Here is a 16,519-nt window from a genome sequence, read left to right on the forward strand (position 1 = left end):
TTAAGAATGTTAGCGTTGTATAAACAAATTAACTTTTTTTTAACTTAATAAAAAGTTAACCTATAGTTAAATTAACTTTTAACTTTTAACTTTTTGTTATTAGTGCATATTAACTTAACTTAAATGAGTTAAAAAAAATCATTAACTTGCCCAGCCTTGGTATTACGTTCCGTCTTATAAATGTATAGAGTAAAGCTAGGATCACATTTTGCGCTTATCGGTTGATGACTACACTCTGGTATCGGCTATCTATATCAGCTATCGATTAAGCCTAATAAAGATACGCTCATATAACATTCGGGCATATACGTATGTACTTGTTTATGTTATATTGTGTATCAGTTGTCACTAATTATTATGATTAGGTACACACAAAACGTTTGTTAATTCGTGATGGTTACAAATATTTTTTAGCATATGAGTTAAAATCTGGATTATCACGTTGGCGATGTTGTTTGACTACTTGTCAAGCAGTTATATTATACACTAATAAAACTAATGAAATAGTAGCCGATGAATTACACAAAAATGTACATCCAAATCATTTGCCATCACCAAAAAAAATAAATCGATTTTTATTGCTATGCATAAATTATTTGTATTAACTATTTCATTATTTATTGGAGGAAAATGGTCAAGAATTATTTTTTATTTTTTTGGAGGAAAATGGACAGTGGAGGAAAACGGTACCTCGTTTTTGGAGGAAAATGGCTACGGCCCCGTAATATAAACAATGGAACGGTCGAGCCACATTTTTAATTTTTGTAATTTAAAATGCAATAAAAATTGTAAAAAATTCAAAAAAATTCATAATTTCCAACTTAAATATTTAATTAACTAATTATAATTTTAAAAATGTACCTCGACCGACGCCTCTTAGATGTTGTGGAAAAAAATAATATATTGTCAGCATGCAAATCGAATTAATCGTTGCGACGTATTGTTGGAATTAGAATCATGTGTTTGAGTGAAAAATAAACATTTTTTCATGATCACAATATTACATACTGACTTGTGCGTGCGAAAGTCCTCCGTACCGCTACGATTGACCCACATGGACGCCACACACACTAATAATCATTTACGACTCACAAATAGATCTCGGGTGGTGACAACGAGATTAGAAATTGCCTTAATGATTCTCCTTAAATCAATGCGATGGCGAGGCCCCTTAAAGATGTTTTTTCAATATATTTTATTTTATTCCATACGCCTTATAGTCAATACACAATTTGACAAGAGTATTTTATATGATTAAGTTAGCTGTGATTTGGTTAATTTTAATTTATAGTTTAATTTCAAAATATGTAGGTAACCATGCATGTAAAATAATATTGATGTACACCCATATTGTACATATACATTACCTATGGAAGTTTAGAAAACGATGATCTATTATATTTATACCTATTTATTGAAATATTAATGTTTTTGTTTTAAAATTGTAGACAGTATTAAAACTGATAACTCATTTTAATTTTACCAGAAAGAATCATCAATAATAATCATGAATAAATAAATAATTTAAATTTACCAAGTGTGTGAATAATTATAATTGTGGTACCGGTCCTCCCTAATATTTATAATGTATGAAACACAATAACAATTTACAAGAATTTATTCTTTAATATTAATACCATCTTTATTGATATGTATATATTATAATCATGTGTAAAAACTGCTAACCAGTAACCTGTTATTAACTCTTGAGAATAATATAAATTTACGTTTTACAAATTAATATTTAATAATAATAATAATAATGAATATTGATGAATATACCTATACTGTAGCATGCTAAGGTGATTTATTGATATACTATATTTATAGTATGTGTTTTAATAAAATTCGGCGGTATGCCTTGTGTAAAAATGAATTGCTCCCGTGTCATTTAATAAATAATTTAACAGGTCTTATGTATAAAAGAAAATGTATATTATTATTATTATTATTATTATTATAATAAAATTAATACTATTTCAAAATGTAAATCTAATAATAATATAATAATAGGTATGGAAAAAATTAAGTAAAAAGTTATATAATTAATAATGATGATGAAAAAAAAAAAGAATCCGATGCATAAAGACTTAAATATTAATACCAATATAATGAAAAATGTAATACTTAATACAAATTCAGATAATACAATGGAAATAGTTAATACAATATGAATGTATGTATTAAAGTCAGTAAGTACTTTTATAGGCCTACGCCCGTTCTTCAAGTGTCACGTGGATTCCGTTCAGTGCGTTCAATACGATTTCGCCAACAAGCCCCAACTTTTCTTCTGGGTCTATTGACTTAACTCTGTATGTTTTTATAAGTGTGGCAACAGCTATTTTGAGAACGATCATTGCGAACTTTTGTCCTATAACAAGTCATTGAAATACGATATAGCTATTATCGTTGACAGCTAATATTTTTTAATTGGTTAAATTTACTGCCAAACCATTTATTATCATATAATTTTGACTTGTTTTGGTTCATTATAAGTCATAACTCATAAGAATATATTATACAATTTAGTAAAAATAATACTCAAACAACCAACTTGTAAAAATTAATTAGTGAATTAAACTTAAGTAAATATGATCCCGCTTATAATTATTTTCAAAGTTCCGAATTTCTTAAAGTAAAAATATATTAATAAAATTATAAATATATGTAGCTGTGTAAGTCAGAATACATCGATCATATTATATTATTACAGCAATAAATACAACTATCAAATATTAATAATAATATAACAATTTGAACAAGAAAAGAAATAATTTATTCAAGTTACGAAAACTTATATATTGAAAAAAATTAAAAATATATTAAGTATTTTAAAAATGAGTCCAGCACACAAATTGGGGAATAGATAACGATTTCCATAATAATCGGGTCTGATTAGATTTTTTTTTTAAAAAGACCAGTGTGTGAGCCCACCATTACACTCTGGGGAAATAAAACTTCTTTCATAAGTATTAGAGCCCGTGATATTATAAGTGAATTAGGGGGAGAGTGAGAAAAATAAAATACCATCAAAATAAACGTACACGCTGCCGCCGCCGACTTGCATGACTTGTAAAATAAATAAATAAACAAACGTCGTGCCGTTTCATTTTTCGTTACGATTTTTTTCCGGCCACACCTCAAGAAAGAAGTCTTACTTAAAAAAATCACGAATAAGAAATACGACATTTTTTTTATGGGTATTTTATAGATTTCTACACAAATATATTACAGTCCTGTTTACTTTTTATCATCGAAATAAAAATATATAACTTAGGTTTAAATGTCTCTCTATTTACCAATACAGTTCCTCGATCCTGCACTAAATGGTACGAAGGCAAAGCGATGGCGATCTTTTTTGTTTTCCTCTAAAAATCTATCGGGATCAAACTTTTCCGGGTTCTCAAAATGTTTTTCGTTTCTGTGTAAAGCAAACACGTTTATGAAGATTGACGTGCCCGGCAAAATAGTGTGATCACCTGCAAACATTTATTTACAATGAAAATATTAATATCATGTTAAATATTTATAAGGAAAAAATGGGCTTTCTACGCAGTCTGGACTGACACACTGTTTTTGAATGGTGATTGTATGTAGCAATTGTTCAAAATATATATAATCATATTCAACTGCTTATGATAACAATTACTATCGCTTTAAAAAATCAAGTTTGAAAGGAGTTGTTTTTTAATGAATAACTGACTGACTAGTGATTTATGCTAAGATCAATATGTTGCACATAATTTGTTCATTAAAAAATTATTTTAGTTACCTATTGTATTTTAAAATGTAGTTGTGAAATTAGACGTATGTACATACAACCTTAATGAACATATTAATATATTGTATATTGAGTACATATAATTAATTAAGGGGCTTAATATTTTTGTTTACACATTTTGAAAAACTGGTAGTACATTTGGTATATTATATGACTACTACTAAAAAAAAAAATCGAATTTTTAAATATTACTAATATTGTTAAAAAACTGTAAATGCAAATTAAAAAATGTAAAATCATAATAATCTTTTAAATGTAATACCTAATTTTAAGAAACATCAGTACTATGTAAATTATTGATAGGCTTTTTTTCAACTTGAAGCCTTTATCTTTTAAATAAAAAAATAAAAAAAACACTGATTTTTCTAAGTATATTAGTCATTTTATTACCAAATAGTGTTTAAACGTTTAAAGTTTTAAAATAATTATATATTTATTATTTTATTACCAATTGTGAGTGGTTTGTAAATTTGTCTACCAATAAATGGGACGGATGGGTAAAGGCGTAGCACTTCCTTGATTGTCCTTCCCAAATAGTCAAGACTGCTTAAAATATTTACTGTTAACTTCCCATCACCGAAATTCGGAATTTTTTCGTTTAATTCTTCCACTATTTTATCTTGTACATGTGGATGTTTACCCAAGACATACATAACCCAAGACAAAGTGACAGAAGTTGTATCAACTCCCTGATTAAAAAAAAAAACAATATTATTAAAAAATATAAAAATAATATTATGTCATAAATCAAGTTCAGTTTTTTAATTTTTGCATATGCTTACCGCAAACATGAAAGTGTCAACTTCTTCTTGAATATCCTCATCACTTAATACTTTTCCATCTTCGGACACTTCTATCAATAAATCTAATAATGCTCTATTGGGTTTTTTTTCTAAGGATGAAATAAAATTATTACAATGCTATCAACACGTATAACAGTATAATTTTTACCATAGTGAGTTTTTTTTTTATTTGCATCTGACGTCTGACCGTTGAATAGTTTAAAATTGTCCTTCCTCTCTTTTACAACCTGTAACAATTTTACAATATATACTGATATATTATAATACAGAACGTACCTATAGTGGGTAAGTACTAATTTATAATTTATTATAATACTGCGGATAATAGCTAATTTCAATGGCATTACCTTTCTTGTAAATGTATGTATAACGTCTATACACGCCTTTTGTCTTTTACTGAGAGATGTTAAGTTGAATAGTAAATTAGGTTTCAACCATGGTGTTATAAACCGTTTTTGCATGATTGCAGTAAGCCTGAAATTAAAAATTGAAATATTAATTATACATTTGTAAATGGTTATTTTTTTGATAACTTGTTATTTTTATTATAGCTTTGATAATTTATAAATACAAATGTTTTATAATTTATAGATGTTTTATACATAAGTTTAAGCTAGTTTAAGGGTTGGAAACTAAAAGCTGCTGTTTAAATTATTTTATTTCGTGTTTTCAATTTGTCATCACAGTTAACTGTTCAGATAGTTGTTTAAACCTAATTATATAATTTTCGGGGCAATAAATTTTATATTAATCTTGGTATGTACTTAAAATTCTACTCACTCGTCCAGAGCTTTAACATATTCCAGTTGGGAATTCTCCTGTGAGTTGAACTCACATCCCATGGCTGTGTTTCCGATGGTATCTAGTGCAGCCAATTTTGCGTAGGGCTTTATATCGAATCCATTCACGTTATTGACCTCTTTTCTTAACACCTTTACTAAGGTTTTAATCTGTTTTTCTATTAACGGTAAGAATTCCTCGAGAATATTTTGATGAAACGTTGGTGTCAATAACTTCCTTCTTGTATGCCATTTAGATCCTGAGTTTAACAATATACAATGATAATATTTTTATTATTTTGAAAAACATAATATATTTTATCATATTTATGCACATAAATAAACCGGTGTCTGATCTTTTTTACAAAACAGAAATATTATTATATTATTATTTTTTATTTTTTAATTTTTATTATTCGTACCCGGGTACGATATTTGGTTGAATATTATCAACATGTAAACTATTTTGGTGTATTCAACGATGCGCACCATGTCCATATGTGAATAAAAATCTGAAATATCATCTTAAATATACCATTGTTTAATGTAGAAAATAATTATATTCTATGCTCTATTCACACTCATTTCCTGTTACAAGACCAAGTAGCTTATACACAACATACAAGTATTTAAATATGTCGATTTTCTATTGGTACAATCGCGTGCTTTCCGTAACTATTTCTTAATACTTGGCAAAAATTATAATGTCAAATATAATATTTCTTATATTGAATTTTCGATTATTATTTGCTTGCATTTTATAATATCATAATTAATATCTTACACATATTTCGGGCAATATAAATTATAATTATTTAAAAAAAAATGTGACATTTTTTGTTGTTTTTAACTTGGTCATAAAAACGTGCTTATATAGTGTCGATATTTTTTAAGCATCATGGTTAGACTTTAGGATAGTAAAATAAGATTAATTATTATGATAAGTCAATTACAGTCGAAGTTTGATAACTCGATTTTCAAAGGAGATAAAAATTAATTCAAGTTGTATAAAATTGTGTAGGTAGGTATATGAATTTTTTTAATGACAAGAAAAAAATTTAAGTTTTGAGAGTCGAGTTATTGTATTATAATTTCTAATATTTAAAAAATGAAAAAAATGAATGATATTACCTAAGTACCTATGTTATTACATATATAAAAAAATGTTTATATTACATTTATCTTACTTGGTGACTTAATATTTACTAACGATTATAATTATTATTTAATTTATGTCTGGAACGTTTAAAACTTAAATAAAAAAAATAAAAAAAACTATTTTAGCTTTAAATTATTTTGATCAGGGCATAGTAGAATATAGGTACATTATTTTATTAAGTGTTAACGCCATATTAAGTCTTACTCATGAGCAATTGTTCATATTTCGTTAATTTGTAATGACTTATTAGTTATTGACTCTTCACCAAACAGCAAGAAATTCGAAGTTTACGATACTATAACTAGTGGCTAATTCGAAATAGATAGGTACGGAAGGATGTTAACGGTTCATAATTTAAAGAAAATTCACTATATAGAAATACGAGAGTCATTGTAATTCTATATAAAAAGTAAATTGCACACTATAAAAAGTTTGCACTAGAGCTGAAATAATTAGTATAATTATTTAAATACATGAAACAGACAACAGTATAATACAGTGGACTAATTTATTGACTTGGCAATGTGATAACCCGCTCTATATGTACCTCAACAGACTTTGCCCGGTGTCTTAGGGAAATTCATTGAAATACATTTTTCCCGGACAGGTAGGTATTACCCTGTAATTCTAGGTATTGTACCTTTAAACTTTAATTATAAAAATGTAATCAAACTTCCAACTTTTAAGATATAATATTTTATACCTATTAGTATCTAACATATGCGTATAACAGATCGATAGTAAAAGTGTAATACGCTGTCTGCGTCTCTTTGTTAGACCACTTCATTTATTAATTTACCAAAAGCTCCTATTAGAAGTTAGCATGTTCATTGATTTATACAAATAATAAAAGTTATTTTTTAATTAAAATAAATGATACACTATTTAGTATTTTTATTAAAGGTACTAGTTTCTTATATTATTATGCATATGCATATGCATATATTGTGTATTATGTAAATTTATTGCATTATTATTTATCTGATACGTTTATACATAGGCGCAAATAGAGGGGGGGCTTTAGGGGCTAAGCCCTCTCAAACATATCCTACATTTCGTTTTAAGCTTATTCAGTATTATCAAAATAAGGCTTTAGCCCCCCAAATCCCAAACGCTATTTGCGCCTATGCGTTTATAAAGTATTCTCTTAGGGAGGACGATAATACGATGTTGTAATTTTTAGTATCGATATAAAATTTAATTTCGTTGTATTGTATAAATAGAAAAGACTAATACGATTTATAGGTCATAGATGGATAGTTTTAAGAAAAATATAAACAAACATAAATTGAACACTAATGAACATTTTAATTATTATTTATGATACTAATATCCATTATCAATTGTCATCGTGGTTCGTATAGTTTAGGTCATGGTAACATTGTTTGATATGTATATCATGAAAGCTATAAAGTTACGTAGTTATTTGATTTGATGAATTGATTAATTCGTTAGTGTGTACTTTATATGAAATGAAATGTATGCTTCGTAATTTTATTATATAACTCTATAAATATGAACAAATTATATAAGATTGTTAGCAATGTAAAATAATACAAGTACCAGTTTCTTTTTCAAAAATATGTTTTATATTAAAAGCAATTATCTGTGTACCTATATCGGTACATAAAAATATTAATTGATATCACTATATTGTAAATTTCAATAAAAAATCTAAATATTAAATTTATAGTTAATTTTTTTACCGGTTTTTCTATCTCATATGAATAATCAACAAAGTACATCACATAGTTGTGATATATTACAACTAGGTAATTTTTGTGTGTACCTATATCTATTGTTTTTTTTAAAACTATTTTTACCTGAACTGGTCACTAGTCCTGTACCGATAAACGGAAGTAGTAGTTCATACTCTAAATTCTTGTCAATATGAACGGATGACTTCAAAATTTCCTGAAATAAAAGTTTAAAATTAAAACTTGACTTAGGTAATTACATTAATTTTTAATACACATAAACATATAGGCATATTATATATTTTCACAAGACAAATGTATGTTTAAAATGTACATCATTCGTAATCAGTGTGGCACTTTCAACCAGGTTTGATTGACAATTACAATGTTTAAAAGTTAAAGTCTTCTTCAATATTTTGTGTAAATTTACCCAAACATAAGCCTAATGCCTATAAGTTGATACATTTTCTTTTTTCAGTAATATAGGTATAAAGGATTTATTGATATTGTATAGTAGTTAAACAGTAATCACTTACGCTTTTTTTAGGCACCTATTAATTAACACAAGATTACTATTTAGTATACACTGATCACAACAGTTCACTAATTTTTTTGTACTACCTAATTATTAAAAAATAAAAGTAACTAAATTAAATTTACAAGTGCTTTAAGTGCACCTAATTTGCGAAATTATACTTATATAGGTAGTTAAAAAAATTATCTTTTGAATAGATACCTAATACCTTTATACTCGTACAACAAATTATAGGTACTTAATCACCAAAAATACAGTTCTTGTTTTTTAATTGCATTTTTGCAAAATTAATTAATTAATTAATTAAATCTTGGTGTAATACATTACTTCAATAGAATATTTTCAAATTTACACGAAGATGTACTTGTGAAATGTATGGATTTAAATAGTCAATAGTAAACATAAATGAAACATTTTTTTTTTTTTGTATATATATATATATATATACCGGGTGATTCATTTATCATTGAATATTCATTATTTCAAAAAGCGTAAATTTTTTTGAAAATATTTTTTTACAAATTTTCAATTCGCTTATAAAGCAACGTTTTTCTTAAAAAATAAGGTTTTTAAATATTTTTTATCCTTTTAATCTTTTAAATTTTTTTACTTTTTTGATTGGCAACATTAGGTTTTAATTTTATATTCCAAAGCAGAATATTTTTATTAGTATTTTGATACACGAAAATTGAATTTGGGGCTAGTATTTTATGAGTTATAAATATTCAAAGTATAGAAGAGCGGAGAAGTGGACAAACATTTCGTGGGGTAACCCCGTACCTACCACTCCACTCCGCTCAACTAAACTTTTAAATTAATTTAAATTCTTTACTCTTACATTTTAACACCTATAATTATATTTGGTAATGTGGTACATATGAAACCTATATTTTTAATTTTCAATTATATAGTGTTGTGTAGTTTATATTTGAGTTTTTTCATTCTATTTATTAGGTAAATGCTTGAATTTGGAATGGTTGTTGGGTGGCGTGGCTACTCTATTCTTTTTTAGATATTTTGAGAACCCCCTCACAAAATACTAATTAGAGTGGTACGTTCTTTAAATATTTTATCAACATACCTATAATATTATATTACCTAGTGATTTTTATTTCGCAAAATCGTATTGAATAAAATATTCAATAATGAATTATTATTTTGGTATTGTAAATCTATCATTAAATATAGTTTAGTTGTAACATAAGAAATATGAATTATTATACATTTAATAAATTCAAACTATTTTGAATGTGAATAAATTAGTATTGTTAAAAAATATTTATTTTAATCACTTGTAATAGTACTTAGTCGTTGATTATATAACTAATAAATGGCACTCAAATATTGTAATATTATTTGTTTGAGGATTAATGGTTGGGGTATGTAGGTGCTTTGCCTCCTTAGTCTAAGTTCGATAAACTCAAAAGTCGCTAATTTTCTTAGTGTCCTCCTTTTATTTCTCCAAGTTGATCACTAATATATAGACAATGTATCAATTATATTTTAATAAACAATGTTAAATTCAATCATTAAATTTACAGAGAATTAATTGAGTATTAAAATTTGTATGAATAATGTCTACTTATTCAATTTACAGACAACAATATAATGTTTACAATATTCGGTATCATAGTCAACATAAAATACATTATAGAATTTATTTACTGAAATTTATATGATTTATTTATTTTTCTCCGTAACCTATTATTATAGTTTACAAATTTAAATCATGATTTAAAAATTAACATAAACAACATAGTTATATTGTTCGATACAATTTAAATATATGGGTACCGTTGTACCAGTACCGTAATTCACAGCTAATTGTTATTTTTATCACATAATTAATCTGATAAATATTATTCTATACACCTGCCAGACTGATAATTATTGTATTCATTTAAAAGATTTTTATCCATTAACTTAATTAAATATGTCCGTATTAAAATAAATAATTCATCAATTACCTGAATATGATCAGCATCAGCCATTGCTATGAATGGTCGAAGACCAATCCATAGTTGATACGTGTCTCCAAATTTTGAATGCCATTCAAGTAAAAGTCTAAAGAAATCTATAAAAGAAAAATAATACAATTGATATTAGAAATGTATTTACATAGTAGGTATACTGCGTGAACAAGAAGTCTGAGCGTTTTGTAACAATGCAATAACTATTTTTAAAGCTTTTAAGTCAAATATGTATGTATATAGTTTGCACAATGCACTATTGGCATAGGTACAGGGGCAGATGTATACTTAAAAAAATGTATGTAAATACGTCTTCGTAATGATTTCAGGTTTAAATTATATTATCCTTTCTACATTTCCAATTATATCGGTCTAAATTGTTTTATATGATAACTGAATCATTCTTTAATTCGTGGTTACCACTAATATATAAGAAATTGAATAGGTGGTAAAAAAGAGTGTCGCACAGCTAAATAATAGTTTTTCGAATAGAAAACACGTCATAATATTATCTCTGTCACCAATGAAGTATATTGTTCAAGCACTGACCAATATTATACTGTTATATTACAACAATATTATTATTATTGTATTGTACAAAAAGATACGAGAATCATTTTGTTTATACAATTCGCGATCACAACCATGGAGCAAGAGCTCAGTGGTTTTTACCGGGAACGAGTTCTACTACACAGAAACAAATAACAATATATTTCATATTATAATATTATAATAATATGCATGATATTATTAGTATCATTATTAATAGCATCGAAAAAGCTCGGGTAGATTTTTTCTCCGCCGAGAATTTTTCGACAAAAGACAAAACAAGAAACGGAGGACGAATAAAATAACTTTTAGACATAGCACCGATCATAGTCGTCACGTTCTACATCGTTTATTTCTTCTACAGTAGTAGTGCGGTGACGACTTCGGGTCGTCGAGCGATCGTGGTAATACACAGCAGGAGATTATCTATGAACAGTAATATTTTATTCACAACATAATATATTATTATTTCTTATCGGCTGCCATATAATAGATCGTAGGGTAAGAACGACGATCGCGATGATGGCGATCTGGTCGGCCGCGTTGCTGGTGGTCGATTGTGGGGGGGGGGGGCGGAACTTGCGAAAAACGTCACTTCCGGACTCGATGAAGACGCCACTTCCAAACTAGGGGAAAACGCTACTACCACGGCCGTCTGGATGGGTCCTGCATCGGCGGCAGCGGTGGAAGGCAACCCTCACAGGGGTCCCAGACAAGCGGAACAACGCGATCAAAGGGTTCATAATAGCCCCCCACTATTCACAAACTCATAGGAATAGATCCGTATACGAACGATTCACACGATTCACTTTCGTATACGAACGAAAATTAGTATTCTGAAAACATTTATATTCGTAAACGAATCCGCGTTCCCTATATGATCCGTATATGGGAAAGATATTCACACGATGAACAGTGGCAGCGCCGAAAATATTATTTTTATCATGAAATAGAATTCCATTTATTCTAATTATGTTGCAGCTGATATATTTCACGTGTATTAATTATTATTAAACAAATATAAGTACTTAGAATAAAACTGTTTAAATAGTTTTTTTTCATTGTTCCTTATAATTTTGAAATAAAATGTCCAACAGAAAAAAGAAATAAATGTAAATCGCCGACAAACGACCAAAAGGCTGCAATGATAGACTTTTTAAAAAATCTGTCCTCCACCTGTGCCAAGAGACGCCCTTGGAACAATTATAAGAAGAAACCGATCTATAGATACGTATTATGTTTAACCGATTTTTGTTTAACAAATACCTACTTTTCTTTTTTCAATCTATTCAAATAATTGAAACATGCACTTAAATAGGTATCGACCCACTCTAGTTAAAACTTAGTACTTAGCTAAATGATTGCATTATACACATTACACTATGTTGTAAAGTATAATATCTGCAATAAATCCACTAGGTAAAAAAACAAAAAGTTTAAAAAAGTATATTATATATTATATTATTTTACATTATTTTTAACTACTGTAATTTATTATTAATTATTTTATATTTGTATGATAGTTAATAGATTTAATAAAATACTCAATATTTATATAATATACGAATTATTGTTGTAATAAATACCAGTGTCTTTATATCATAATTATTATAACTAATAAATTGTAAATTAAATATGTATACGAAACACAGACACATGATCATAATATGTACATTGTACTTATATATTAGGATTTCCACAACATTAACATAAATTTTGTAAAACTGTTAAAAATCCATTCAACAAATTAAAATTTTAATTTATTATTTATTCTAGTTAGTAACTTTTCTTTTAAAAGTTTATTATTACAAATTAGTTAATTAAATAAATTAACATAACATATTTTAAATTATGAATAAAATACATGGCTTAGGCATGTATGTCAAAACCGCGGTAGTAATACCAATTATAACAATTTTATTTTTCGTTTAAATACTCTGTATACTCTGTAATACTCAATACTTGTAATTTTTTAATTCTAACTTTTTCTTATAATTAACAACGATTCTTGATTTACATATTCTATTAACTGTTTGCATAATATAAATTATACATAATCTGTGAGTTTGTGATCTTCTTTCGGAAATTGTTAACTTCCTGAGGAAGTAAAAAACCAAAGATGAAAATCTAAATAACGTGGTAAATTACACCTTTTTTTTTGAAACAAGTAAAAGTAACTAACCTACCTATTATATATATTAATAAGTACATTTAATTAGGTAAGCCATTATCGCGCTGTGTTCTTATTACCTATATCTTCTATCTACATCCTATATTTGAGTGGTTCCCAACCTTTTTACCACCACGGACCACCCCGACAATATTTATAGGTCACGGACCACCTCAATTTTACAAAAACTAGGAAGACCTTTTTTTTTACATTACGTAATATAAATTTATAAATAAACGACGTGATATACACGCTCTGCGCCATGGAATCGATGACAACGATTGTCGGTACATAATATTTCGACTGCTTCACTTTTACGAATTAGACGTTATACACAATAAGAATGAGTTACTGCCTTCTTCGTTGGAAGTCGAGAAAAAACAGTTATACATTTTGTATCACGCCCCAAAGGAAAAATAAAATATATTTAAATTTTGTAGGTATGGCTCGCGGACCATAGGTTGGGAACCACTGCTATATATGATTGGACAATATTCGGCGGAGTTGTCGAGTGTATCGAGTTATAATAATACCTGCCGATGGTTATAATGTTCACGAAAACCTGCGTTTCATCAGCTATTATTACTAAAACGATTGCTGCACTGTAAATCGTTCGATATTTCAAAAGCCGTTGGACCGTATATGTTATAGAATAAAGAATGTATAAAGAAATAATACCAACAGTAGTACCAACGTCATAATCCGACGCATGTACATTCATATACACGCACAGTGGTTCCCGAAAAATGGCGTGGATTTTCGACAACCGAAAAAACTATTTAATATTATTACATTTTAATATAATACCTAGGTATAAATTAGGTATAAATAAACAACAACAATACTGTAATTTATAATGAAAACTAAATTATAAATATAGACACTATAAAGTGCCACTATATATCTTATAATATACTATCGTTGACAATTTTGTCGCAAATACTATATAGGTACCCATCTATAATATTATATCGGGTTGCACTATACATTTAATAAATAAATAGTGGTGAGCTGATGGTCCCTTATATTTAGAGGCCCATATTCATTAAATGTTCGCGAACCAATTAAATTAAAACATGTTTTATGTAACTCGGCATGGATTCATCGATACACGCATGTGTTCGGTGCCGGTTTCGAAAAAAAAAAACAGATCGTCATAGTGGTATAACAGAATGTACCTGTTGTACCATAATATAGACGAGCTTATAATATAGGCGGACCGACTTACCGGAAGGGGAGCCGTTTAGCTGAAGTGCGTTGCCGAAGATCGGAAGAGCCGGCGGTCCGGCGATGGAACGGAACGAGGCGACGAACACGAGTCTGCGGATGATAGCGATGGCGATGAGCGCGACGGCTATGCATGTCAAAATCAATGTGCTGCTGTCCATCGTCGTCGGTGTATGTTATGCTGCAGTTGAGTGGGTTACCCCAACAATTACGTACCGTGTGGTTCGGCGAGGTCTTCTGGCTGACGACCGGGTGTCAGGTGATTTATGGTGTTGTAATTAAAGTGCGGGATGTAGAAACCGCCAACGGCCCGGTGGATCGCTGGGTGCGGGCACACGACGCGGTGCGTTGGAAACGCGGTTGCGGTAAACGTCGACGGGACGGAACCTGAAGACTGTTTTGGTTTTGAAAGACGGACAAAATGTAAAAAAAAATTTTTTTAATACTTGAAACGTTCTGGAAACGTATATTTAACGACGACAGTCGATTTGGTCGCAGTGCGTACGGAAATTTTAACGCGGTCGTACCTACTCAACGCGGCCGGTATGACGAATCGTCGCCGATCTAGTGCGCACACGTTTTGCACGACGCTCTATTATATGCCGGCTCGGGCCATCCCCATTAGTGCATGCACGCGTCGGACGGCGGAAGGCGGCCTGATCGCATATTTACAGACCGTAACTGAATTCGGCTAGACGGGTATGCGCATCACACAATACGCATTTTACGGTACCTACAGCAGTTCTGTTCTGTTTCTGTCCTGTTTTGTCTAGTTGTGTACTTGTGTCAACATGTTTAAACCTATTCATTTTAAATTTGATAAATTTTCTAAAGTAATTAGTACCAGTGCAAATAAATATTTCATTCGCACAAATTTATCAGTAAGGCAAAAAAAAAGATGTTTGGGTTTAAATATAAAAAACAATGTGACAAATGCAAAATCTCATTAATTTTCATTAGTATTATTTTAAGTTACATTTTATTGACATTTTAAGATTTTTATTATGATCGTTGATAATAATTTTGATATATTTGTATTTATTGATTGTATTTTTCTTCTTACTATTATAATTATTGAATATTATCGACAGTATGAGAAAATATATTAGTTTAACGTTTTACAAAGATTGTTAAAAAAATAAGCTATTTGTTAATAGTTTTAGATAATATCTTGACACAAGTAATTAATATTCATCTACCATAAATGTTGCACGAATTAAATAACACAAAGCACACAACTAGATAAAATAGAACAGAATTACAGTACAAAAAAACTTCAACTATAAAAATTTGAAACAATGTAAAATATTGTTAACTGTGATAACGTTAGTTGTGATACAGTTGTGCCACGCGCAAGCGCATTAGGTAATGTGCATACGTGTTTGGCCGAATTCAGTTACGGTCTGTAAATACGCGCCCCGGCCCCGTCCTCATTGTCGTATATTATATTGTGCACACACACAAACTGAATAATATAATAAAATAAAATATAATATATAATATGTGTGTGTGCGCGTGTGTGTGTACAAGGTACAATATTATATATATTATATATTTTAGGTATACGCGTTTGTCCGACAGCACACACTGCAGCGGAGCACACTTTTCGCAGGTGGCCTGATGCGCACATATAATAATATATAACAATTATAACAATTATTTTTCCAACGCGCACATACCACATCACATTATTATCATCACATACCAGCTACCTCCCGTATCGGAGTATATATATAAAATACGATTTTATATAAAATGTAATATAATATATATTATATTGAATCTGCGAGAGGTATATATAATAATATGATATATTGTGTACAATGTACATATACATATGTTGTGCGCA

The 16,519-nt window shown here is 28.7% G+C and overlaps 2 protein-coding genes across 2 annotated transcripts in view; both read right to left on the reverse strand.

The window, feature by feature from the left end:
• LOC100570955 (cytochrome P450 4C1-like) overlaps nt 1-1,056 on the reverse strand; it is a 7,916-nt gene extending 6,860 nt beyond the window's left edge. Inside the window, exon 1 of the mRNA XM_029485376.1 lies at nt 1,038-1,056. Coding sequence (XP_029341236.1) covers nt 1,038-1,056 — 19 coding nt within the window. The remainder of the gene's footprint in view (nt 1-1,037) is intronic.
• A 1,149-nt stretch (nt 1,057-2,205) lies between these two features.
• LOC100163366 (cytochrome P450 4C1-like) lies at nt 2,206-15,086 on the reverse strand. Its single transcript, XM_029491965.1, has 10 exons — nt 14,672-15,086; nt 10,722-10,828; nt 8,346-8,436; nt 5,365-5,623; nt 4,932-5,058; nt 4,733-4,811; nt 4,564-4,673; nt 4,230-4,470; nt 3,300-3,479; nt 2,206-2,371 (listed from the first exon to the last, which is right to left on the reverse strand). Exons 1-10 carry the CDS (start codon nt 14,829-14,831, stop codon nt 2,211-2,213), a joined length of 1,515 nt encoding a protein of 504 aa, XP_029347825.1. The 5' UTR covers nt 14,832-15,086; the 3' UTR covers nt 2,206-2,210.
• Between the last annotated feature and the right edge of the window lie 1,433 nt (nt 15,087-16,519).

This window comes from Acyrthosiphon pisum, chromosome X, assembly GCF_005508785.2.
Source record: "Acyrthosiphon pisum isolate AL4f chromosome X, pea_aphid_22Mar2018_4r6ur, whole genome shotgun sequence".
In the NCBI taxonomy this organism is placed as follows: domain Eukaryota; kingdom Metazoa; phylum Arthropoda; class Insecta; order Hemiptera; family Aphididae; genus Acyrthosiphon; species Acyrthosiphon pisum.